The 23,797-nt window shown below is 51.8% G+C and overlaps 1 protein-coding gene across 3 annotated transcripts; it reads left to right on the top strand.

Moving 5' to 3' along the window:
* Nucleotides 1–1,208: 1,208 nt before the first annotated feature.
* Nucleotides 1,209–6,518, top strand: LOC137456839 (E3 ubiquitin-protein ligase TRIM35-like). 3 transcript variants are annotated; one of them, XM_068168500.1, is made up of 7 exons: nucleotides 1,209–1,319; nucleotides 2,029–2,419; nucleotides 3,158–3,253; nucleotides 3,606–3,836; nucleotides 3,985–4,007; nucleotides 4,483–4,604; nucleotides 5,526–6,518. In XM_068168500.1, the coding sequence occupies exons 2-7, from the start codon at nucleotides 2,033–2,035 to the stop codon at nucleotides 6,089–6,091; spliced, it is 1,425 nt and encodes a 474-aa protein (XP_068024601.1). In that variant the 5' UTR covers nucleotides 1,209–1,319; nucleotides 2,029–2,032; the 3' UTR covers nucleotides 6,092–6,518. The 3 variants fall into 3 exon arrangements, with proteins under 3 accessions (XP_068024601.1, XP_068024599.1, XP_068024600.1); XM_068168498.1 differs by having other exon boundaries at nucleotides 2,029–2,428; XM_068168499.1 differs by lacking the exon at nucleotides 1,209–1,319 and adding an exon at nucleotides 1,371–1,545 and having other exon boundaries at nucleotides 2,029–2,428.
* Nucleotides 6,519–23,797: the final 17,279 nt, after the last annotated feature.

The following is a 23,797-nucleotide window of genomic DNA, read 5'->3' as shown; positions in this document are numbered from 1 at the left end:
TAATCCCAGTGCACTCTAAGTCTTACAATTTTAACACAAATCACCAGTATATTCATCACAGGCTGGACTCGATGATCTCAAAGGTCTTTTCCAACCTGGTTAATTCTATTCTATTCTATTCTATTCTATTCTATTCTATTCTATTCTAACCAAAAGCCAGCCAGTGTCCTAGAATCATTGTGGTCCTTTCCAGGTCATGGGCAACAGCTGTGATTTCCATGATGACTCCTGCAGTAATGCGACAGAGGAGCACAGACCAAGCATCATTTTCCCCCCTCTTTGTTTAAAACCATCTCCCCTGGTCCTGTCACATCAGACCCTGCTGAGAAGATTAGAATCATAGAATTGTTCTGGTTTAAAGTGACCTTTAAGATCGTCATCTCCAACCATTAGCACTGCCAGATCACCAATAACCCATGCCGAATAGAATAGAATAGAATAGAATAGAATAGAATAGAATAGAATAGAATAGACCAGGTTGGAAAAGACCTTTGAGATCCTCGAGTCCAACTTATCACCCAGCATCATCTAATCAACTAAACCATGGCACCAAGCACCCCATCCAGTCTCTTCCTAAACACCTCCAGTGATGGTGACTCCACCACCTCCCTGTGATCCTCCCCATCTTGCTTGTAGGTCCCTTTGAAATACTGAAAGGCAGCAATAAGGTCTCCCTGGAGCCTCCTTTTCAGGCGGAACAACAACTTCAAATCTCAGCCTGTCCTCACAGCAGAAGGGTTCCAGCTCTTGCATCATGATTGTGGCCTCCTCCTGTCCCAACAGGTCCATATCTTTCCTGTGCTGAAGACCCCAGAGCTAGACCCAGCACTGCAGGTGGGGTCTTACCAGTGCAGAGGGGCAGAATCTCCTCGCTTGACCTGCTGGCCACACTGCTTTGGATGCAGCCCAGGACGCGGTTGGCGTCTGGTCTGCGAGCACACATTGCCGGCTCACATCCAGCTTTTCACCCACCAGCGCCCCCAGGTCTTTCTCCGCAGGGCTCTCGATATTCAGGGAATTTTTGGGAACTCGGGAAAAGAGCAACCTCCAGCTCCTGCAATCACAAAGGGAGGCGAACAAGTGGGTAGACGGCAGAGCCTCCGGAGAGGGGGCGAGGGGTAGTGAGGCTGTGCCTGGCGAGGTCCCGCCCCAGAGGCTTCAGGCCGGCCCCCGCCCGCTCCGTCCCGCCCCTTCGGTGCCTCCACCTCCGCCGGCACGGGCTGAGCCCCACACTACCGGCAGGCGGGCAGCCGGACCCCCTCCCGCCGCCTTGCCCGGCGCAGAGGCCGCTCCAGGCGCTGCTACTCGCCCTCGGAGTGGTAAGACACACATCCGCACGCACATCCAGCGCTGGGCACCCCATGTGCACGGGCACCCCATGTGCACGGGCACCGAGGAGTCGGCGTCCGGACACCGCAGCAGCTCCGGGACTGCGAGCCCTGGTCAGGGCACCGGAACAGCACCGGGACTGGGGCAGCGGGCACTGGCACTGCCATGGCTGAGAGGGTCCGGGTCCGGGCACCTAGGATGAGCGTCCCGATCCGGGTATCGGAGCAGCACTGAGAATGGGGCACCGGGCAGCAGAGGAGCACCGGGGGTAGGGGAGTGGGTCCGGGGACCGGGTGGCACAGCCGCCCCGAAGGGGTCTGGTGCTTCGAGACCGGACACCGGAAAGTCCGAGGGGGTTGTGGCACTGGAGAAGAGTCTCGGGAGTGGGGGTCACGTACCGGGGACCACCCCGAAGCTGAGGGTTCGAACACAGGGACAAGACCTTCGAAGGGTCCGGCCACCCCCGGCTCACTTCCCCACGTTGCCGGCTCATCCCGGCACGCTCGCCGGTGCCTGCCCGCCCTTGGTGGCTGCCAGTGGCCCGGGCCGGTGTCACTCAGGCTGGTGCCTGCCCGGGGAGGGAGCTGCGGGGTGTCACAGGCAGGAAAACGATTGCATCAGGAACGGGGCGGTTTTTCCAACTGGGGCTCTCGGGAAATCCTGCTCCGGCTTCCCTCCATCCATCGCTTCTCTCTCCAGTGCCATGGAGAGGGAAGCCAGCGTCTCGATCAGCAGCTTAGTGCCCGCCTCTGCCACCACGTCCCCCACGGCCACTTTCAAGGAAGAGCTGCTGTGCCCCATCTGCTACGACCCTTTTCGGGAAGCCGTGACGCTGGGCTGCGGCCACAACTTCTGCAAGGGCTGCGTGACCCGTTCCTGGGAGCACGGCGCTCACGTCTGCCCCGTGTGCAAGGAGCGCTCTTCGCTGGACGACCTCCGCATCAACCACACGCTCAACAACCTGGTGGAGAAGATCCTCAAGGAGGAACGACAGCGGCGAGGCCAGGCAGCCGCCCTCTGTCCCCTGCACCACCAAGAGGCCAAACTCTTCTGCCTGGAGGACAAGGAGCTGGCATGCTTTGCCCCAGCGGTTTGCTCTGTGGGGAAGGGGAGTGGGCGGATTCTTTGAGGGGTTTTGAAGGGTGGGCTGGTCCCCACGTTTCTTTGGCTTGTTGATCCTCGGGCAGGCCGGGCTGGACCCAGACATGCTGGTTATTGCAGCAGCTGATTGTTGCAGCGGTGCCTCGAGGCTGGGAGTGGTTGCACAATTTGCCCAGCCGAGGAAGGGATGTAGGATGGGGACACAACCCCGGGCCCTGCGGGGCAGGATGGGCCACGGCTGTGTGGGGAGGAGTAGGAGAGGATGGGGCTCTGGCCAGCAGCTGGGCAGCGTGCCAGGCCCCGCTGCGTTTCCCATCCAGGAAAGCAGCTGCTGCCTCCCTGAGTCACCCGTGGGGGATGAGCCAGATTTCAAATGTTGCAGGGAGGACGTGGTGCTGCTGTTGGACAAGGCCTGGCCATCTGCCCGTGGTGCTGAGCCTCCCTGGGAGCTGCTGTCAGCACCAAGACAGGCAGGGATTTGAGTGTGCACCAGCAGAAGGGTTTAAAAATGTAAGGGAGGATTCACCACGGAGCAAAGCTCCCCAGGCTCGCGTTGCCCAGCCCCGCACCACACTGACCCCATCCAGCGCTGGCAGATCTCAGGCTGCAGGAGGGGAAAGCTTGACTCGAGCGAGGATCCTGCTTAACCTTACCCTGCTGGGTTTGGTGCTCTTTTTCCACTTGGGCATAGGCTTGTGAGGTTCCTGAAGGCATTTCCTCTCCACAGGCCAAGCTGAAGAACATGGAGACCTCCCTGCGGGATAAAGTGAAGGATTTTGGGACCGCCCATCGTGCCTACGAGGCCATCTTGAAACACAACCAGGTGTGTGGCCCCTCCCCAGTAGGGCCTGATCCTGGCACACGTGTACACACGTGCACACACACCCCTGAGGTGCAGCTGGCTCTGGGGTGGAACTGTCCTGGGCTGCTCTGTCCTTGAGCGAGGGGAGCGCTGCTGGGGGGGAGGAAGGATTCCAATGAGGAATTGAGCACCAGAGGGATGAGGCTGGCTGGGACATTGATTTGTGGAGTGGAGGATCCCAGTGGGAGCCTAGCGAGTCCCTGAGCACTGGAGCTGATTGGAAGGCTCAGGAGGAAAGTTCAGGAGGAGGCTGGGGGAGCCCAGGGGAGCTGTGGATTCTGATGGGAGGTGGTGACATCCCTCCACGGGGCAGGCGGAGGTGACGCAGCTGAGGGAGCAGATCAAGCAGGAGTTTGAGAAGCTGCACAGCTTCCTGTGCAGTGAGGAGCAGGCACTGCTGGACGAGCTGCAGGAGGAGGTGCAGCACAAGCAGGACTTCATCGAGGGCAAGATGAAGCAGCTGTTGGAGAACTGCCACACCCTGCTCAACGAAGCCAAGCAGCTCCAGAACGACCTCAAGGAGGACGACTACACCTTCCTCATGGTAAAGTCCATGCCCTACGGGGTGCCACCTCTGCCCTGGCACCCTCCTGCCACTCGTGCAGAGTGGTGGGCGAACCTTTGGGTGTTTATAAGCCCCTGGGACTCTTTACAAGTGGGGGTCTGATGCTCGATGTCTTCTTCTCTTGCAGGCTCGCAAGAACCGCAAGTGCAGGTAAGTCCTGGTCCCCACTGCATCCCATGCCGAGTGGCACAGGGTGCTGGAGGTGGCTGAGCCCCCACTATCCCTCCCTGAATGGGGTCTCCTGCCTGGATGCAGAGTGAGGTCACTGCCCCAAGCGACTTCCTGTACCAGCACATCCCTTCTGGGTCTGGGTGCTCCAGCAGAAGGTGGTACTGGAGGGCCCCAAGGCCAAGGCAGCACCCCTTGGTGCTTCTGGGCAGGGTGAAGGAGCACACATGCAGACACAAAGCAGCACCGCAGGTCTTGGGGGCAGCATTAAAACCTTGATGTTGGTGCTGAGATCGTCCCACCATCAGTGTCTACCCTCCTGGGTTGTGGAGAAAAGCCCAAAAGGAGATGGACTGTGTTAGTGGGGAAGGCTTTGCCAAAACATGGGGTGCCAGGGGATCCAACCCACTGCCTTCCTCCATCCTTGACCCATCTCTGTCCTCTGTCCCTACCCAAGGATTGCCTGTACAGCTGAGGAACGAGAGGGCATGCCTGTAGGGATGTTTTTTGACGTTGCCAAGTACCTGGGCTCAGTGCAGTACAACGTGTGGAAAAAGATGCTCAACATCATCACTGTAGGTGAGGTGCTGAGTCCCCCTCCAAAGGATGGTTGTCCCAGCACGAGCTCAAACAGCTTTTGCATGGGGCAGCCTCAAGGGTGGTGGGTTCTGGAGAGAAGAGGAGCATGGAGCAGCCATGCCTGTGGCTGATGGGCCCGAGGAGGGGAGGTAGAGAATGTAAAGGCTGCTTTGGGGCATTTGCACCCCAGAAGGGAAACCCTTGAGGGTGTGTTTCTCCATGGTGAGCTGGGGGATGGATGGATGGATGAGTGGGTGGGTGGATGGATGGGTGCAAGGACAGGTGGATGGATGGATGGATGGATGGAAGGATGGGTGCAAGGACAGATGGATGGAAGGATGGATGGAAGGATGGATGGATGGATGGATGGATGGATGGATGGATGGATGCAAGGACAGGGGGATGGATGGATGGATGGATGGATGGATGGATGGATGGATGGATGGATGGATGGAAGGATAGGTGCAAAGACAGGTGGATGGATGGATGGATGGTAGGAAGGATAGGTGCAAGGACAGGTGGATGGATGGATGGATGGATGGAAGGATGGATGGATGGATGGATGGATGCAAGGACAGGTGGATGGATGGATGGAAGGATAGGTGCAAAGACAGGTGGATGGATGGATGGATGGATGGATGGATGGATGGATGGATGGATGGATGAATGGATGGATGCAAGGACAGGTGGATGGATGGATGGATGGATGGATGGATGGATGGATGGATGGATGGAATAATGGGTGCAAGGACAGGTGGATGGATGGATGGATGGATGGATGGATGCAAGGACAAGTGGATGGAGAGATGGATGCAAGGATGGGTGGATGGAAGGATGGATGGATACCTGCAGGGCTACTGTCCCCCCATCAGCTCATCCCTGCAGCAGTCCAGACTCCTAACACACATGTCCCCACCACAGTCCCCTTCACCTTCAACCCCAACTCCGCGGCGGGCTGGCTTGAGGTGTCAGAGGACCTCACCAGCGTCACCAACAGAGGCTACAAGATGCTGGTGGAGAACCCTGAGCGCTTCACCTCGGCCCCCTGCATCCTGGGCTCTCGGGGCTTCTTAGACGGCTTCCACACCTGGGAGGTGGACCTGGGCGGCGTCACGAACTGGCGTGTGGGGGTGGCTCGGCCGCCCAGCGGCACCCAGTGGCCCTTCCACCACGACGCTCACTCTGGCTTCTGGTACATCTATCACCTGCCCGGCATCGACATTGAGATGGACGGAGCCTCCAACGCCACGCGCCTGGAGACCGCCCTGGGCAGCGTCAAGCGCATCCGGGTGGAGCTGGACTGCGATGAAGGGGAGCTGTCCTTCTATGACGCCGACCGCCGGGCCCACATCTACACCTTCCACAAGAAGTTCAGCACCGCCGTCTACCCTTACTTCTACGTGGGGCCCGCGGCCGTGGGCGCCGTGCATGAGCCCCTCCGCATCTGCCCCCTCCGGGTCCATGTCCAGGAGGATGTCTCTGTTTAACGCCGGTACCACCACCTTCACCTGCATTTGGGGTTCCCCAAGTGTTTTTTTTTCCCCCTTCAGCTTTCCTTAGGGAAAAGAAAGGAAGGAAGAAAAGAATGAAGAAAAGAAGGAAGAAAAGCAAAGCAAGAAAAGCAATGAAAAGCAATGAAAAGCAAAGCAAAGCAACCAAAAGAAAAGATAAAAGAGAGGAAAAGAAAAGAAAGGTAAAGAAAAGAGAGGAAAAGAAAAGAAAGGAAAAGAAAAGAGAGGAAAAGAAAAGATAAAAGAAAGGAAAAGAAAAGAGAGGAAAAGAAAAGAAAGGTAAAGAAAAGAGAGGAAAAGGAAAGAGCTGAAAAGGAAAGAAGGAAGAAAAGATAAGAAGCAATAAAAGTGTCTATTTAGTGTGTTTTTTAAAAAAAAGTTATTAATAAAGGTTATCCTGATATGATTCTGTGCTTCTGTGCCCCCCCCAACCCTCCCCTGCCCCGCCCCCAGCTCCTTTCCCATTGGAACTGGATGATCCTTGAGGTCCCTTCCAACCCCAACAATTCTGTGATTCCTTGAACAAGCCCTTTCCTCCTCCCCCTTCTCCCCACGACTTTATCCCTTTGAAAGGCTTTTCCACAAATGCCCAGCTGCAGGAGTCTGGTGATGATGTGCAGGTTGGTGTTTGGAAGTAGAAGTGTCTCAGAAGTGGGATGAGAGGAGGCTCAAAACCACCCTCTGCAACCCCATGCTGGGTCTGCCTTGATCTGGGCTACCGCAATCCCATGCAGAGCTACAGGCTGGGGTCGGAGTGGCTGGAGAGCTCCCAAACAGAGAGGGACCTGGGGGTGCTGATCGACAGCCAGCTGAATATGAGCCAGCAGTGTGCCCAGGTGGCCAGGAGGGCCAATGGCATCCTGGCCTGCATTAGGAATAGTGTGGCCAGCAGGAGAAGGGAGGTCATTGTGCCCCTGTACTCTGCTTTGGTTAGGCCGCACCTTGAGTACTGTGTCCAGGTCTGGGCCCCTCAGTTTAAGAAGGACATCGAAACACTCAAATGTGTCCAGCGAAGGGCAACAAGGCTGGGGAGGGGCCTTGAACACAAGCCCTATGAGGAGAGGCTGAGGGAGCTGGGATTGTTTAGCCTGGAGAAGAGGAGACTCAGGGGTGATCTCATTGCCCTCTACAACTACCTGAAAGGTGGTTGAAGCCAGAAAGGGGTTGGCCTCTTCTCCCAGGCAACCAGCACCAGAACAAGGGGACACAGTCTCAAGCTGCGCCAGGGGAGGTTTAGACTCGAGGCGAGGAGGAAGTTCTTCACCAAGCGAGTCATTCGTCATTGGAACGGGTTGCCCAGGGAGGTGGTTGAGTCATTGACCCTGGAGGCGTTCAAGGGGACATTGGACGTGGCACTTGGTGCCATGGTCTAGTCATGGGGTCTGTGTTGATAGGTTGGACTCGATGATCCTCGAGGTCCTTTCCAACCTAAGTTATACTGTGATACTGTGTGATACTGTAACAAGAGCAGGCAGGCAGAAAACAAAAGGGAGATGCTGAGGCGTGCGGTGTGGGGTGTCCAACTTCATTACGTCAGCTGATGTTATCCATGCCCAGATGAGCATCCCTGGATATGGGGAGAGGAGGAAAATCGGTGTGAGCATCCAATTGCCATCCCTGTGCTGTCCCCTGGTGCTGTCACCACCACTCCCCCTCAAAAGAGGGAACCTAAAACTGGGGGTTTGTGCAATAAATGGTACCTGCATCTTTGCTGAGATTAATTCCATTGCCCTGTGGTGAAGGCACATTATGCCCCGATACTGAATCTTGTCCCAGCATGTGGGCAAGTTCCCCCTCCTCCTGGAGGAAGACAAAAGCCAAGGCATTAGCCAGGCTTGCACGCACCCAGCGCATGCAGCGCTCGTGCTGACACCACGTATGGGCATAATTCTAGCTTCACACTTTCTATAGGCTGAAGCCAGTTGCTTATGAGAGTGCCCATTGGTCAAGCCCAGCCTCGAGGAATCTATAAGTATTACCCCAGTTGGTAAACACGTTGCCCCCTCATTTACTTTGTCTCTATGCTTGCTCGAGAGAGTAACTCTCGAGCTGCAGCCTTTGCCATTGAGCTTATTGTTGTTAGCTTCTGTTATACATGCACGCATACTGGAAGCCTCTGCATCGTTGAAGAAGCCCAGAGGGAGGACCTTCGCTGAGCCTGAGGAGTTCAGCGTTGCTGCAGCCGGCCGTGCCGATCAGGAGAGCCCATCGTGCCACCGGAGGACTGGACCAAACCCCCGAGGGTAAGATCTGCCCAGTTGCCGGGGAGAAGGGACTTGATCCATACCGAGTCCACGTATGCTTAGCCCCGCCGTAGCGGGAGAGGAGCCGCCGAGTGCCGCTCTGAGGAGCCGCCGAGTGCCGCTCTGAGCCCTGTGAATCCCAGGGAAAACCAAAGCATTGTTCGTGCTTATACTGCACCGGACCCGGGACCACTACGAGAGTCCTGTTGTTCCTTTAAGCTCGGTAAAGAGAATCCGCCGCCTAACGCAGCCGCATTCTCTCCCCGAGGCTGTTTGCATCAGCCCCGAGAACCGCCGTGGTTGGGCCGACCCCCGTAGCTTCGCCTGCTTCCATCGTTCGAGCCCGCCTACCGGCCACCGTTGTCCCACCCTGCCGTGCGAGCCGACTTCTGAGGGCCGATCCCACGGACCGACCCTGTCCAGGACCGATCCCTGTTATCTGAAGGGAATTGAATATCGTCCACGTGCTTTCCACCCACTAGCACTCAGTTCAAAGTATCCGCGTCTAGCAGAGTAAGCGCTGACGCACAGAAAGATTATAATATTGCTGTGTATAGCCAGAAGCCGCCCGCGTCCCGCCGAGTCTCCATCTAGTGGCCAAGCGGCGGAACTGCACCCTTCGTTATATAAATACAGAAAGGGTTTATAGATAGTTCAATTACGTTATAATCATAACACTAAGCCAGTTGTGGAATCTATTTCACGAACGTGCACTAGAACATGTATATAAGTTGGTGATTCATCGGTTATTAATAGTTTGATAATTAATAAATTTATATTTTCATAATTCATATTTCATATTAATAAATTTAATAACCTCTTCACCACATGCCCCAGACACAAAGAAGTGCCTTGACGTGGAAACCAAGGCAGTGAAGCTGCTCCTCCCACCAGCATGGACCTCTCCTCCGGAGGACATTCATCACCCAGCCTGCAGCAGTGGGTGATGTCTCCCTGGGGCTGAGCATTTATTCACAGCTGGAATCGTTTAGGCTGCAAAAGACCTTTAAGATCATCAAGTCCAGTCATTAACCCAGCACTGCCAGGTCACTACTAAACCAGCACCACAGCTACACAGCTTTTAAACCCCTCCAGGGATGGGGACTCCATCACTGCCCTGGGCAGCCTGTCCCAGGGCTTGGCAACCCTTCTGAGGAAGAAATTGTTCCTCATGTCCAACCTAAACCTTCCCTGGCAGAACTTAAGGCAGTTTCCTTGTGCCCTGTCACTTGTTCCTTGGGAAGAGACTGAGCCCCACCTCACTCCAACGTGCTTTCAGGGAGCTGTAGAGAGTGAATTCTCCCTTGAGCCTCCTTTCCTCTGAACGACCCCAGTTCTCTCAGCCTCTCCTCGCAAGACACGTGCTCCAAACCCTTCACCAGCTTTCTTGCTCTTTGTTGGACATGCTCCAGCCCCTCAAAGTCCTTCTTGTTGTGAGGAGCCCAAAACTGAACCCAGGATTCACTGAAGGATGAAGTTGAGGGGAGCTCTGATAAGGGACAGGCGGGGTTTGTGTGGGAGCCTCCTTAGTAGCCAACACAGCCTTCCCTGACCCTGAGAACCAACCTGGGATATGGTGGGTACTGCTGGCAGGACCTTCTCCAAGCTAGAGAGAAGACTGAGAGGGCATCTAATCAATGTCTATAAATATCTGAGGGTTGGGTGTCAGGAAAGAAGGGACAGGGACAGCCTCTGCTCACTTGTGCCCTGTGACAGGACAAGGATGGAAACTACAGCACAGGAGGTTCCACCTCACCATGAGGAGGAACTTCTTTACTGTGAGGGTGACAGAGCACAGGAACAGGCTGCCCAGAGAGGTTGTGGAGTCGCCTTCTCTAGAGACTTTCCAGCCCTGTCTGGATGCATTCCTGTGTGACCTGTGCTGGATTCTATGGTCCTGCTCTGGCAGGGGGGGTCGGACTTGAAGATCTCCAGAGGTCCCTTCCAACCCCTAACATCCTGTGATCCTTACAGCTATTGGAAGGATATAATATTAGTTCAGTATTAGCATCAGTATTATTTATATTATTAGTATACCATCATCAGTATATCATCATCACTGCCACACCTTGAGTCCTGTGTCCAGTTCTGGGCCCCGCAGTTTAGGAAAGATGTTGAGCTGCTGGAAGGTGTCCAGAGAAGGGCAACAAAGCTGGGGAGGGGTTTGGAGCACAGCCCTATGAGGAGAGGCTGAGGGAGCTGGGGTTGCTTAGCCTGGAAAAGAGGAGGCTCAGGGGAGACCTTCTTGCTGTCTACAACTGCCTGAAGGGAGGTTGTAGCCAGGTGGGGGTTGGTCTCTTCTCCCGGGTGACCAGCACCAGAACAAGAGGACACAGTCTCAAGCTGCGCCAGGGGAGTTTCAGGCTGGATGGTGTTGCAAGAAGGGGCCGCTATACGATCAATGTGATCAGCGGAATCCAACTTTATTGAGCATCAGACACATCTTATATACAGTTTGCTATAATTATGCCCACTTGGCAACATACTATTGGTTTCTCTCTAAAAGGTTACATCATTGTTTTCACAACTCTGTGGAATTCTTCTATCCGGCCTAATTGCTCTCTTTCCCAGATCTCGCCTCCTCCTTATCTTGCTTGCCTCCCTTCTCAGGGGCAGCTGGACTTCAGCATACCAAGCAATCAGCACTTTCTCACAGCTCCTACTCCACCACTATATTATCAACAGAGAATTCTTCAAGGCCTCAATTGCACAGGTGTTCCTGGGACCCAAGTCCCCTCTTGCTCAAAACGAACCCCAACAAATCCCCCGTTTTTCTTTTGTGCAAGGAAGGCCTTGGAGGTTGTCCTTTGAACACTTTGCATCATACGATTATAAACAAGTTTAACAATAATCAAAATTAGTACAATAATACCTAAAAACCTTAAAGCTTACTACTATAATTAACAAGCATATTTACATCAAGTCTGGGTATCCCTATCAGACATGTCTGAAAAGGTTCACTCACAGTCTGAAGGCTCAATCAAAATTCATTATTGCCTGTTATGTTGGGCCATGTTACCTATACAAGGCACAAAGCTTAAGTTGAATCTAGATAGAATGCTCTAACAGAGCTGGCATAATACATGGTCAAAGATAACAGACATTGTAAAGAAGAACTTAGATCTTAATAGTTCCAATCTTTACATTTCACTCCTCTTATTAACAAAAAATACGTGATTATGCCTGAACACATTACAAAGATTAAAACATAAATGCAATCCTTAACACTGTTTTACAATCTACTTTAGGGATATGTTACATTTTTATTTTCTCTAGGATGGTCAAAAATCATAAATTGTTTAATGGTAGCAAGATTTCTTTAATCTGTAAAGGTAGATCTGGCCAGGCTCTAGCTTCACAGACAGAAAACTTGCAGGCAATCAGCAAGAGCAAAAGAGCTTCATTGCTTTGCCCAATATAAAATTACCCATAATAATGTGTTTTTGCTCATCCTAGTAATACTGATCTCTTATTGGTACCATTAAAAAACCTTTTTATTTTTGCTATGGGCTATTCTCTCTTCCCCCCCCCCCTTTATTTTTTTTTTTTAATTTATTTATTTGTTTGTTGATGTTTTCAACTGAAAATGAAAATGCATGTTGTGTTGTTATGATTTTGATTTTCCCTCTAGGTGTGTAAAATTATAGCAAACTAGTGAGATAACATATAAGTCCCTATGAACATTTTCTCTAATCACACAACAATCAACCAACCATAATATTCAGTCCTAATTCACATGATGCTGTGTTACATTCTTCTGATTGATGCTTTTGACCCCAGATTATCATAACAGTTATTGTGATCGATGTTTGACTTCATGGGAAATGCTGTTTCCTCTTAGTCTTGATTCTTCTGCACATTAGTGAAGGAATAGCTGTTAAAATTAATACCTATTTACTACAAACCTTAACTTATGCTAATACCAAAAATCCTTAAAACCTTAAAAGACTATGTTAAAATTAATCCATCAAATCAGTGTCTAAAAAGAAATAAAATTGTTACATTAACTAAAAAACACTTTCCAAAATTAAAACCTGTTTATACATTCCTTAACTATATTACATGGAGCTCCTTTGAAATGCCTAGGCAGACAACTAAGAAGGTTCGAACCAAAAGAAAATCTTACAATTTGAACTCTTTACTAAGTACATACACCTTACTGCAATTACTATGTACTAAATACCTGTAAATACCAAATGTTTACTTATTCATTATGCTTATTAGAAAAACTTAACAAAACTCTAAATAACAAATCTCTGAAAGACATTACAATCAAAAATGACAAAATGAGTACTGTTGCTTTAAATCAGAGCAGAGCCATGGTCGACAGTAGCCGTACCAGAAACCGCTGGGGGGGTGGTGGGGGGTGGTGGTGCTGAGGTTAAGACCACACCCAATTGCTGCATCACATCCCGGCCCACCAAAGCATTGATTCCATTAGGCAATGGCATAACTAACTGTAATTAAGGCCTGTTTTCCTTCAATCTTCACTACAGTTTTGTGGCTACTCTGCATTACTGCTTGAGCTCCTCTAACACCTTCTACTTCTATTGCTGGCTCTAAAGGCCAGTGTCTCGGCCAGTGTGCATTACTCATGATTGTGATGTCAGCACCAGCATCTAGCAGGCAAATTAATTTCACGTGCTGAGACCCGTACCAAAAATTCAACACCAGCGACTGGTCGTCTTCCCACCGGTATAGTTAAGAGAGCCAGTCCCCCTGTGGATCCAAAGCCTTTGTCACCTCGTACAGGCTGATCGCATGCCATTTCCACATCACAACACAAATAACACCACTGTAATCCGCATCAATTACCCCTGGCAATACCATTACCCCTTTAACACCCATAGATGATCGACCCATTAACAATGCTCCTACAGGCTGACCATTGATGTATATAGGTCCCTTTACATTTGTTTCCACTTTAATGGGCCGATTATCTATTAAGGTAGCATCTACTGCTGTTGCCACGTCCAAGCCGATGCTCCCTCTGGTTGCCGGTTGTAAGGCTGAGGTGTCGTTTTCATTTCTGCGTCCTGCTGGTAATAGACTGGAGCTGCCACTTGTGTCCCAGCGCGGCGGCTCTTCGCGCTGCTCTGGCCGTTTCCCGAACTTTGACATGCATTGGTGGAATGAGAATTACTTTTACAATTATCACACCATACAAATTTCACTCTACATTGTGATCGGATATGCCCTTCTTTACCACACTTATAACATCGTATCTTCCTTTGAAAAACATCCCCTTGTTGCCCCCTCGTATTAGCCTTTAAAGGAGCTAAGGCTGCCAATATTTGGGTTTGTGACTCCGCAGCCTCTTCCAATTTCAGTGATCGTTCAGCCAATTTGTGCATAGTATCTATGAGAAAAGCCTGTGGACCAGAAGGTATGTTAGCTGCTCTTTCCAGCATCTCCTCAATTGTGGTCCCCTGTGGTAAATTTACCAATACTGATTTTGGTTTTGTATTAGCTCCTTCAAAAGCTACATTTTTTAACATGTAACCCTTTAAATAGTCAGGAATATCCGAATTACTCGTTGCCTCACATACACGATCTACAAATTCTGCAAACGACTCTTCTGGCTTTTGTCTTAAAGACATATAGTGCGGCCTTTTAGGGTCTGCCTGTACTCTTTTTAATGCCTTTTGGGCACATTCCATTGATTCCTGAAAGACCGCAGGACCACTTTCAACTTGTCGTTCAACACCAAACCATTGTCCTGTTCCCATTAACTGTTGTGCTGTGACTCCAGCCAGGGGATCCCCCTGCTGCTGTTGTGTATTCCCTGAGAGCTGACAAAACTGACCCCAAAACTCATCAAACATGATCATTTGAGAAGGAGTCAAAATCATTCTCATCAGTGTCTTAATGTCCTCTGGAACCAACAAATCACTACCCCAGATATACTGCAGCATTTGTCGGGCAGGTTTGCCATGTAGCCTGCTTTCAGCTACCGTTGCTCTCAATCGCTGCAAAATCTTCCAGTCCAAAACCTGATAGTGTCCTTGATTATGATCAATATCATACGTTACAGGAAAACACAGTACCTTAGACAACTCAGCAGCCACATCGTAACATCCATTTTTTCATAGCCTCCTGAGCAATCGCTTTCCAGTTAATTTGCACAACCGCTCCCGAGCTAGGTTTCTTCTCCGTTTTATTTTCTAAGAGCATTTCTTTTCCCTGGGAACTTTCTAAAATCAGTTTTTGACACATGTGCTCCACCAACTTTTCTAACTGAGCCAGAGAAATAGATAACGGTGTCTCCCTCTGATTTACTGTCTCAGTTTGTGATTCTACGCTGTCGTTCAGTTCAGCCGAAGCCCCCACTCCCTTAGCCAGGCAGGCTGCGCCTGGGGCTAGGTCATTAGGCGCCTCGCTGAATTCCGTCGGTGGGGGTGGAGGTGGAAATTCAGGTCTTGCAGGGCACGATAGTGGTATTGTGCTCTGTGCCGGAGGCGGCCCCGGGCGATATTTTTCAAACACCTCCTTCGGTTGCAATTCGGATACAACTGGCGCTGCATCCCGTTCTGACAAATTCGCAGTAACTGCAGCAGCCATTCGCTGTTCCAGTTCAGAGGTTTTAACACAGTTCATGCATTCTCGCCACGACTTTTGCAGCTTTATAGCAGTTTTATCACCATCTATAACCAAGTCCCACAAGTCCCACAACTTGTTCCTGTATTCTCTCCAACAAGCTTCATCAAATTGGGTTCCACAATCATGGACTGGTTTTCAAGGCACCTGAGCTGAAAACAACTCATGGGACACACTTGTCCCAGAGGGGGATAAGAATCCTGGGGCAGGAATTGGCAGGGCTCATTGATAGGGCTTTAAACTAGATTTGAAGGGGGAAGGGGTTAATAGTCTCCTGCTGGCTGGTGACAAACAGAGGGGCAGCTCACCAGCAGTAGAGAGAAGGAGAGCTGGTAAGGGCTCTCAACTTGCTACCCTGAGGCAAGCCACGAATGATCCACCAGGACATTCTGTGGAAACCGAGGGGATTTGGCACAAGAGGAGGACAGGGCCAGCCCAGCTGAAGTGCTTCTATGCGAATGCGCGCAGCTTGGGCAACAAACAGGATGAGTTAAGGGCCACTGTGCTGCTGGGATGCCACGACATAGTGGCTGTTACTGAAACTTGGTGGGATGAATCCCACGACTGGGATGTAGGGATAGGTGGGTATAAACTCTTTAGGAAGGATAGGCAGGGAAGGAGAGGAGGAGGTGTTGCCCTCTATGTCAATAGCCAGTTGGAATCAGTGGAGCTCCAACTGGGGAGGGATGATAAGCTAGTTGAGAGTGTATGGGTCAAAATTAAAGGCAGGACAGGGGAAGAAGATATTACTGTGGGGGTCTCCTACAGGCCACCTGACCAGCAGATCCAAGCAGATGAGGCCCTCCATAGGCAAATAGAAGCAGCTTCCAGGTCACAAGCCCTGGTCCTCATGGGTGATTTCAACCACCCGGATATCTGCTGGAGGGACAACACAGCAAGGCACCAGCAATCCAGGATGTTCCTGGACTGCATAGAAGACAACTTCCTCCTCCAAATGGTGGAGGAACCAACAAGAAATGGTGCTATGCTGGACCTTGTTCTCACCAACAGGGAAGGGCTGGTAAGCAATGTGAGGCTCATAGACGGCCTTGGCTGCAGTGACCATGAAGCAGTTGAATTTAACATCCTCAGGGCAATCAGGAGGAAGTATTCCAAGCTCACGACCCTAGACTTTAGGCGTGCAGATTTTGATCGCTTCAGGGATCTGCTAGCCAAAGTGTCGTGGGACAAAGCCCTGGAGGGAAGAGGGACCCAGGACAGCTGGTCAGTATTCAAGGACCACCTCCTCTGTGTCCAGGAGCTCTGTGTACCAACAAAGAGAAAAGCAGGTAAGAATGCTAGGAGGCCTGCCTGGATGGGCAAGGAGCTACTGGACACACTATTACTATAAAAGGAAACTCTACAGGAAGTGGAGGGAAGGACAGGTGGAACAGGGGGAATATAAGGAAGCTGCCCGAGCAGCAAGAGTCCTGGTTAGGAAAGCCAAAGCAGAGTTTGAGTTGAATCTAGCCAGGGAGATTAAAGGGAATACTAAGAACTTTTACAGGTATATTAATGGGAAGAAGAAGACTAGGGAAGGTGTGGGCCCCCTCAGAAAGGAAAATGGTGACATGGTCACATGTGATGAGGAAAAGGCTGAGGTACTTAATAACTTCTTTACCTCAGTCTTCACTGCAAGGGCCTCTAGCCACACTCCTGATGTTATGGAAGTCAAAGCCAGGGACGGGGAGGAAGAACTGCCCATTGTAAGTGCAGATCAGGTTCGTGATCATCTGAAGAACCTGAAAGTGTTCAAGTCCATGGGACCCGACGGGTTACACCCACGGGTACTGAGAGAACTGGCAGATGAGGTTGCTAAACCCCTCTCTATTATATTTCAAAAGTCATGGCAATCTGGTGAAGTCCCCACAGACTGGAAAAGGGGAAACATTGCCCCCATCTTCAAAAAGGGCAAGAAGGAGGAACCAGGGAACTACAGGCCAGTCAGTCTCACCTCTGTGCCTGGAAAGATCATGGAGCAGATCCTCCTGGAGTCACTACTCGCTCAAAAGAATAGTGAAGAGGTGATTGGGAACAGTCAGCATGGCTTTGCCAAGGGCAAATCCTGCCTGACCAACCTGGTGGCCTTCTATGAGCAGGTGACAAAATTAATAGATGAGGGGCGAGCAACTGATGTCGTTTACCTGGACCTGAGCAAAGCCTTCGACACTGTCCCACACCACATCCTGGTCTCCAAACTGGTGACACATGGGTTTGATGGGTGGACCACTAGATGGATAAGGAACTGGCTTGATGGCCGCACCCAAAGAGTGGCTGTCAATGGCTCCATGTCCCAGTGGAGGCCAGTGACAAGCGGAGTCCCTCAGGGATCAGTCCTGGGACCTGTCTTATTCGACATCTTTGTGGGGGACATGGACAGTGGCATTGAGTGCACCCTCAGCAAGTTTGCTGATGACACCAAGCTGTGTGGTGCAGCAGACACGCTGGAGGGAAGGGAGGCCATCCAGAGGGACCTTGACAGGCTGGAGAGGTGGGCACAAGCCAACCTCATGAAGTTCAATAAGAGCAAGTGCAGGGTCCTGCATCTGGGTCGAGGCAATCCCAGGCACAAATACAGGCTGGGCAGTGACTGGCTGGAAAGTAGCCCTGAAGAGAGAGACTTGGGGGTGCTGGTGGACAAAAAGCTCAACATGAGCTCTCAGTGTGCACTTGCAGCCCGCAAAGCCAATCAGATCCTGGGCTGCATCAGGAGAAGTGTGGCTAGCAGGTCGAGGGAGGTGATCCTCCCCCTCTACTCAGCCCTGGTGAGACCCCACCTGGAGTACTGTGTCCAGTTCTGGAGCCCCTATTACAAGAGGGATGTGGAGGTGCTGGAACGTGTCCAGAGAAGGGCCACAAGGATGATCAGAGGGCTGGAGCACCTCTCCTATGAGGACAGACTGAAGGAGTTGGGGCTGTTCAGTCTGCAGAAGAGAAGGCTCCGAGGTGACCTAATTGTCGCCTTCCAGTATCTGAAGGGGGCCTACAGGAAGGCTGGGGAAGGACTTCTCAGGATATCAGGTAGTGCTAGGACTAGGGGGAATGGAATGAAGCTGGAGGTGGGGAGATTCAGGCTAGATGTGAGGAGGAGGTTCTTCACCATGAGAGTGGTGAAACCCTGGAATGTGTTGTCCAGGGAGGTGGTCGAGGCCCCGTCCCTGGGGGTGTTTAAGACCAGGCTGGATGAGGCTCTGTCCAGCCTGATCTAGTATGGGGTGTCCCTGCCCATGGCAGGGGGGTTGGAACTAGATGATCCTTGTGGTCCCTTCCAACCCTGAATGAAACTATGAAACTATGAAACTATGAAAATAACTATCTCCGCTAGGGAAATGCCCTAAAGCGGATCCATGGGCCAAAAGTCCAGGCATTACTTTAGACGATATCTCCACCTTACGCTTTTCTAAAAAGCACTTAAATAAATCATACGCCGCCTGCCTATCCATTACTATCCATTATGCGTTAATACCCGTGCGCACAGTCTCAGAGCAGTATCGGCTTACGGCGTCTTCGGTCTTCTGCTGTTTCCTCCGCTTCTCTGTGAGTCGGTAAACACAGCACCAGTACTGCTATCCTGGACTGGAATACTTCTTGCTTTCCGCGCTCTCGAACCCTGGTAGTCCTCGTCGGAACGGCACGGCTCCCTTCTTCGCCGTGACTCCTTTCGGAGATTTGCAGAACCCTCCTTTTTGGGTTCAGGACCCACTCTGTGGGGTCCCGGTTCAAGGCGCTGTTGCCCGCATTCTCCACCATTGTTGCAAGAAGGGGCCGCTATACGATCAATGTGATCAGCGGAATCCAACTTTATTGAGCATCAGACACGTCTTATATACAGTTTGCTATAATTATGCCCACTTGGCAACATACTATTGGTTTCTCTCTAAAAGGTTACATCATTGTTTTCACAACTCTGTGGAATTCTTCTATCCGGCCTAATTGCTCTCTTTCCCAGATCTCGCCTCCTCCTTATCTTGCTTGCCTCCCTTCTCAGGGGCAGCTGGACTTCAGCATACCAAGCAATCAGCACTTTCTCACAGCTCCTACTCCACCACTATATTATCAACAGAGAATTCTTCAAGGCCTGAATTGCACAGGTGTTCCTGGGACCCAAGTCCCCTCTTGCTCAAAACAAACCCCAACAGGATGGTAGGAAGAAGTTCTTCCCAGAAAGAGAGATTGGCCATTGGAATGTGCTGCCCAGGGAGGTGGTGGAGTCACCATCACTGGAGGTGTTTAGGAAGAGATTGGCTGGGGTGCTTGGTGCCATGGTTTAGTTGATTAGATGGTGTTGGGTGATAGGTTGGACTCCTTGATCTCAAAGGTCTCTTCCAACCCGGTTAATTCTATCCTATCCTATCCTATCCTATCCTATCCTATCCTATCCTATCCTATCCTATCCTATCCTATCCTATCCTAATATATTGTTTGTATTATTATAATGTTTGCATTGTTACATTTTTTGTGTTATTAGATCTTTTTGTATCATTATTTCACTATTAATTTCCTTCTAACATTGTTCCTGGCTGCTCATGCCGGGGTTGGGAGTGATGGATGGGGAAGGGAGTGATAGATGGGGAAGGGGGTGTGGATGCAACTGAGCTGAATGCAATTAAGTCCCCCACCCCAACTGAGCCCACCCCCACCTCAGCGCCCCCATATCCCCCCCCCATGTAAAGGGACGGACGATCTTTCCGAGCCTCAGGCGGCTTTCCCATTGGTTCGCAGACCGGCGATGATGTCATTTCTGCCCAATCCGAGGGAGGACAGCACCTTTCCCCCACCCCCTTCCCACCCAACCCCTCCCCTCGGGTACCAGTCGGCGCTGGGGTTGTAGCATTCCGGAGGGATGCGGGGTGGGGGGAGCAATTCGGGACACCCTCCCCCCCTCCCCCATCCCACCCAACAATGGAGGTTTCCTAGGATGCGCCTAGCTCTTGGAGGCAGAGTCGTGGTGATGGATCCTGCACCTGGGTCCTCAGCGCTGGGGCAGGTGGGATGGGGTCTAAACCTGTGCCCTGGATGGCTGGGATTTACTGGCTGCTCCTTCCCGAGGCCAGAAATCTCCTGGGACGTGGAGGAGCCAAACCTGAGGGGCTTCTTGCTGGAGCATCTGTGAATATTGAACCTCTTGGAGGAGAGGGTGGAGGTGTCCGAGGAGAGGAAGCGAGGGAGGGGGAACGCAGAACTGACATCCACCCCTGCAACCCTCTGTAGCAAGGCTGGAGGATGGGAAAGGGCTCTGGGGGAAACTCATGGGTATGCTCACCCCAGCTCTATGGGTTCCTCTGGTTGGCTGCTCTCAGCTGAGGCATCCTGGGACAAATGAACCTTCCCACATGGTCTCCATTGTGGTCCAGCCCAGAAGAAGCTGCAAACCCCTTGCTCAGAACTTCTGTGGCACCCTCTCACTGCTGGATTCTTTCCCCCTGGCTCCACATGCAACCTTCTCTCCAGCCACCTATGCTAGAGATAATCCCTTTTCTTCTACCAAGTAACAAGTGATAAGGGCAGGGCCTCAGATTGTGCTGGGGGGGAGTTTGGGATGGACATGAGGAACAATTTCATCTCCAAAAGGGTTGTCAAGGCCTGGACCAGGCTGCCCAGGGCAGTGATGGAGTCCCCATTCCTGGAGAGGTTTGAAAGCTGTGTAGCTGTGGTGCTGAGGGACATGGTTTAGTGGTGGCCTGCCAGTGCTGGGTTAATGGTTGGACTTCACAACCATAAAGGTCTCTCCAATCAAAAGGATTCTGTGGTGTTAGAGTCTATGATTTTGCCTTGGAGCCAGAAGACTTTGTGGGGTGGAAGGTGACGACCCTTAGGGATGGTGACCACCAAGTTTTTCCAGAGCTGTAGCCTCATAGGTGGGCTTCAGGAGCTGAATCCTTTGAACAGGTTGTTCAAAGTCCCATCCAACTTGGCCTTGAATACTTCCAGGGATGGGGCATCCAAAACATCTCTGCAAACAAGATCCATCCCCTTGAATGCAGCTCCTGTGGAGCTGGGGGACAAGAAGGCGCTTGTGGATGTGACCCCCCTCCAGCATCTCCCTGGTCCCAACCACCACAGGCAGCCATGAGCTGAACTGTGACCACCAACACAGGGTGGCAGGGAGGGGTTTGTGCCCTGAGCCTGGATTATGAGGACCTCAAAGCAGCATTTGAGCAGAGTATCCAGACCTCCCAACCCTGTGGGGTGTCACCCATCCCAGTGCCAGCTGCAGCCTGGCCCTTGCCACCTCCCACAGCCACATGGGGCCTCACAATGGCTGTTTGTGCCCCGTGTGGCTGTTACATCTTGACTCTTCCCTCCCTTCTGCCTCGGGGCCATGCTCCATTCCTTCTGCAGCTCCTCACACCTCCCACTGGCACCCCACCCATAGCAGCCCCACCTGTGTGTGCACCTAGACCCTGCCAAGCCGGGGTGGGGGTGCTCCAGCAAGGAGCTTGCTCATCACCTAATCTTTAGCAGATCCTTCTGGAGGGAAGGGATGCACTTACAGGATGGCCGAGGGATCAGGCCCAGCCAGCATGGATTTAGGAAGGGCAGGTCCTGCCTGACCAACCTGATCTCCTTCTATGATCAGGTGACCCGCCTGGTGGATGTGGGGAGGCCTGTGGATGTAGTCTACCTGGACCTCAGCAAGGCCTTGGACACCGTCCCCCATAGCAAACTGCTGGCCAAGCTGTCAGCCCATGGCTTGGACGGGAGCACACTGCATTGGGTTAGGAACTGGCTGGAGGACCGAGCCCAGAGAGTGGTGGTGAATGGTGCCACATCCAGCTGGCGGCCAGTCACTAGTGGTGTGCCCCAAGGATCAGTGCTGGGCCCCGTGCTCTTTAACATCTTTATTGATGATCTGGATGAGGGCATTGAGTCCATCAGCAGTAAGTTTGCAGATGACACCAAGCTGGGGGCAGGAGTTGGTCTGCTGGAGGGTAGAGAGGCTCTGCAGAGGGACCTCGACAGGCTGGACAGATGGGCAGAGTCCAAGGGCACGAGATTGAACACATCCAAGTGCCGGGTTCTGCACATCGGCCACAACAACCCCATGCAGAGCTACAGGCTGGGGTCAGAGTGGCTGGAGAGCAGCCAGGTAGAGAGGGACCTGGGGGTACTGGTCGATGGTAGGCTGAACATGAGCCGGCAGTGTGCCCAGGCGGCCAAGAGGGCCAAGGGCACCCTGGCCTGCATCAGGAACAGTGTGGCCAGCAGGAGCAGGGAGGTCATTCTGCCCCTGTACACTGCACTGGTTAGGCCGCACCTCGAGTACTGTGTCCAGTTCTGGGCCCCTCAGTTTAGGAAAGATGTTGAGCTGCTGGAACGAGTCCAGAGAAGAGCAACAAAGTTGGTGAGGGGTTTGGAACACAAGCCCTATGAGGAGAGGCTGAGGGAGCTGGGGTTGCTTAGCCTGGAGAAGAGGAGACTCAGGGGTGACCTTATTGCTGTCTACAACTCCCTGAAGGGAGGTTGTAGCCAGGCGGAGGCTGGTCTCTTCTCCCGGGCAGCCAGTACCAGAACAAGAGGACACAGTCTCAGGCTGCACCAGGGGAGGTTTAGGTTGGAGGTTAGGAAGAAGTTCTTCCCAGAGAGAGTGATTGCCCATTGGAATGGGCTGCCCGGGGAGGTGGTGGAGTCGCCGTCATTGGGGGTGTTCAGGAGGAGACTTGATGGGGTGCTTGGTGCCATGGTTTAGTCACTTGGTGACTCTCCAGCATTATCCAGCTCTCGCAGAGACCCCAACCTTGGTTTCCACCATGTGCTCAGCCCCTTCATTCCATCACTCCACCCCAGCACCGCCCAAAATCCTCACTCTCAGCTCAAATCCATCCCTTCACCCTTACTCACTTTCACCTCCACCCCTCCTCCCCCAAAATTTGCTTTGATCATTTCCCCCACACCTTTTTTTTTAAATGTTGGTTTTAATTCCCCCCTCCTTTGTTGTTTTTTTTTTTCCCCTAGGCCCCCAAACCTCTTCTTCAGCCCAACCCAGCCCTTCTTCCCCACCCATTCTGTCCCTCCACCTCCTTCCTCCCTTTTATCATTTTTCCTTCTTTTACATGATTTTTTTTTCTTTTCAGCCTCACCCTTTCTTTTTCCCCCACCCCATAACCCACCCAACCCCCCTTTCCCAGCCCAAATCCATTCTCTTCCCCCCCCATCTTCCCCCCTCCCCTTTCCTTTTTACCGTTTTCTCCCTTTTTTAATGCGAATTTTTGTGGCTTTTTCTTTTTTTTTCCCATTCCTGTTTTTTTTTATTTCTCCCAGGCCCAGCCCCAGACTAGCTGCTGGGTGTGATGTCACCGGGCTGGTACCCGGTTCGTACAGCCCCTGGCCCAATAGGAGGTGGTGGCAGGGATGAGCTGCCGCGATTAAGAGACGGGACACAGCCTGATGCAGGCCAGGTGTCCACTTTATTATGCAGAATTCTTCTTTATAAAACTAATACAACGCAGAAGCAGTTTACAACAGGAACAGGGACTCTGTTACATCAATCTTCTGTATGTCTGAAGTCTGACCCTCTCAGGTCATAACAACCACACGTAATCAAATATCTGCCCTCCTCCAACAGCACTGCTGCACTGAGTTCCCATAGTTCACAAACCATCAAGGCCAACACTGTCTCCTTCTTACCAGTCCAGCAGTGCTTGGAGCTCGGCTCTCCAAGATTTAACCCTTCATTTCCCCCTTCTGTTATATAACAAGAATCCCCTTAACAAAGCAATTAATCAAACTCTATAAGCATTACAATAAACAAGGTTAAAAAAGTAGCAAAAAGAATAAAGCAGTAAAAGCATACATAATTGTTCTAAGAAAACTACAAAGCCAGAGAAAAAGTCCCCAATTA

This window comes from Melanerpes formicivorus, unplaced genomic scaffold (assembly GCF_026170545.1).
Source record: "Melanerpes formicivorus ecotype bairdi unplaced genomic scaffold, bMelFor1.0.p_v2 SCAF_140, whole genome shotgun sequence".
NCBI lineage: Eukaryota > Metazoa > Chordata > Aves > Piciformes > Picidae > Melanerpes > Melanerpes formicivorus.
Note: the sequence above shows the minus strand (reverse complement) of the source record. Positions and strands in the feature narration are given on the sequence as shown.

Coding starts and splice junctions, on each gene's coding strand:
- LOC137456839 (XM_068168498.1), top strand. CDS start 2,033: ATGGAGAGGGAAGCCAGCGTCTCGATCAGCAGCTTAGTGCCCGCCTCT. Junction 2,429..3,157: donor TTGCCCCAGCGGTTTGCTCT/GTGGGGAAGGGG, acceptor TCCTCTCCACAG/GCCAAGCTGAAGAACATGGA. Junction 4,008..4,482: donor CGCAAGAACCGCAAGTGCAG/GTAAGTCCTGGT, acceptor TCCCTACCCAAG/GATTGCCTGTACAGCTGAGG.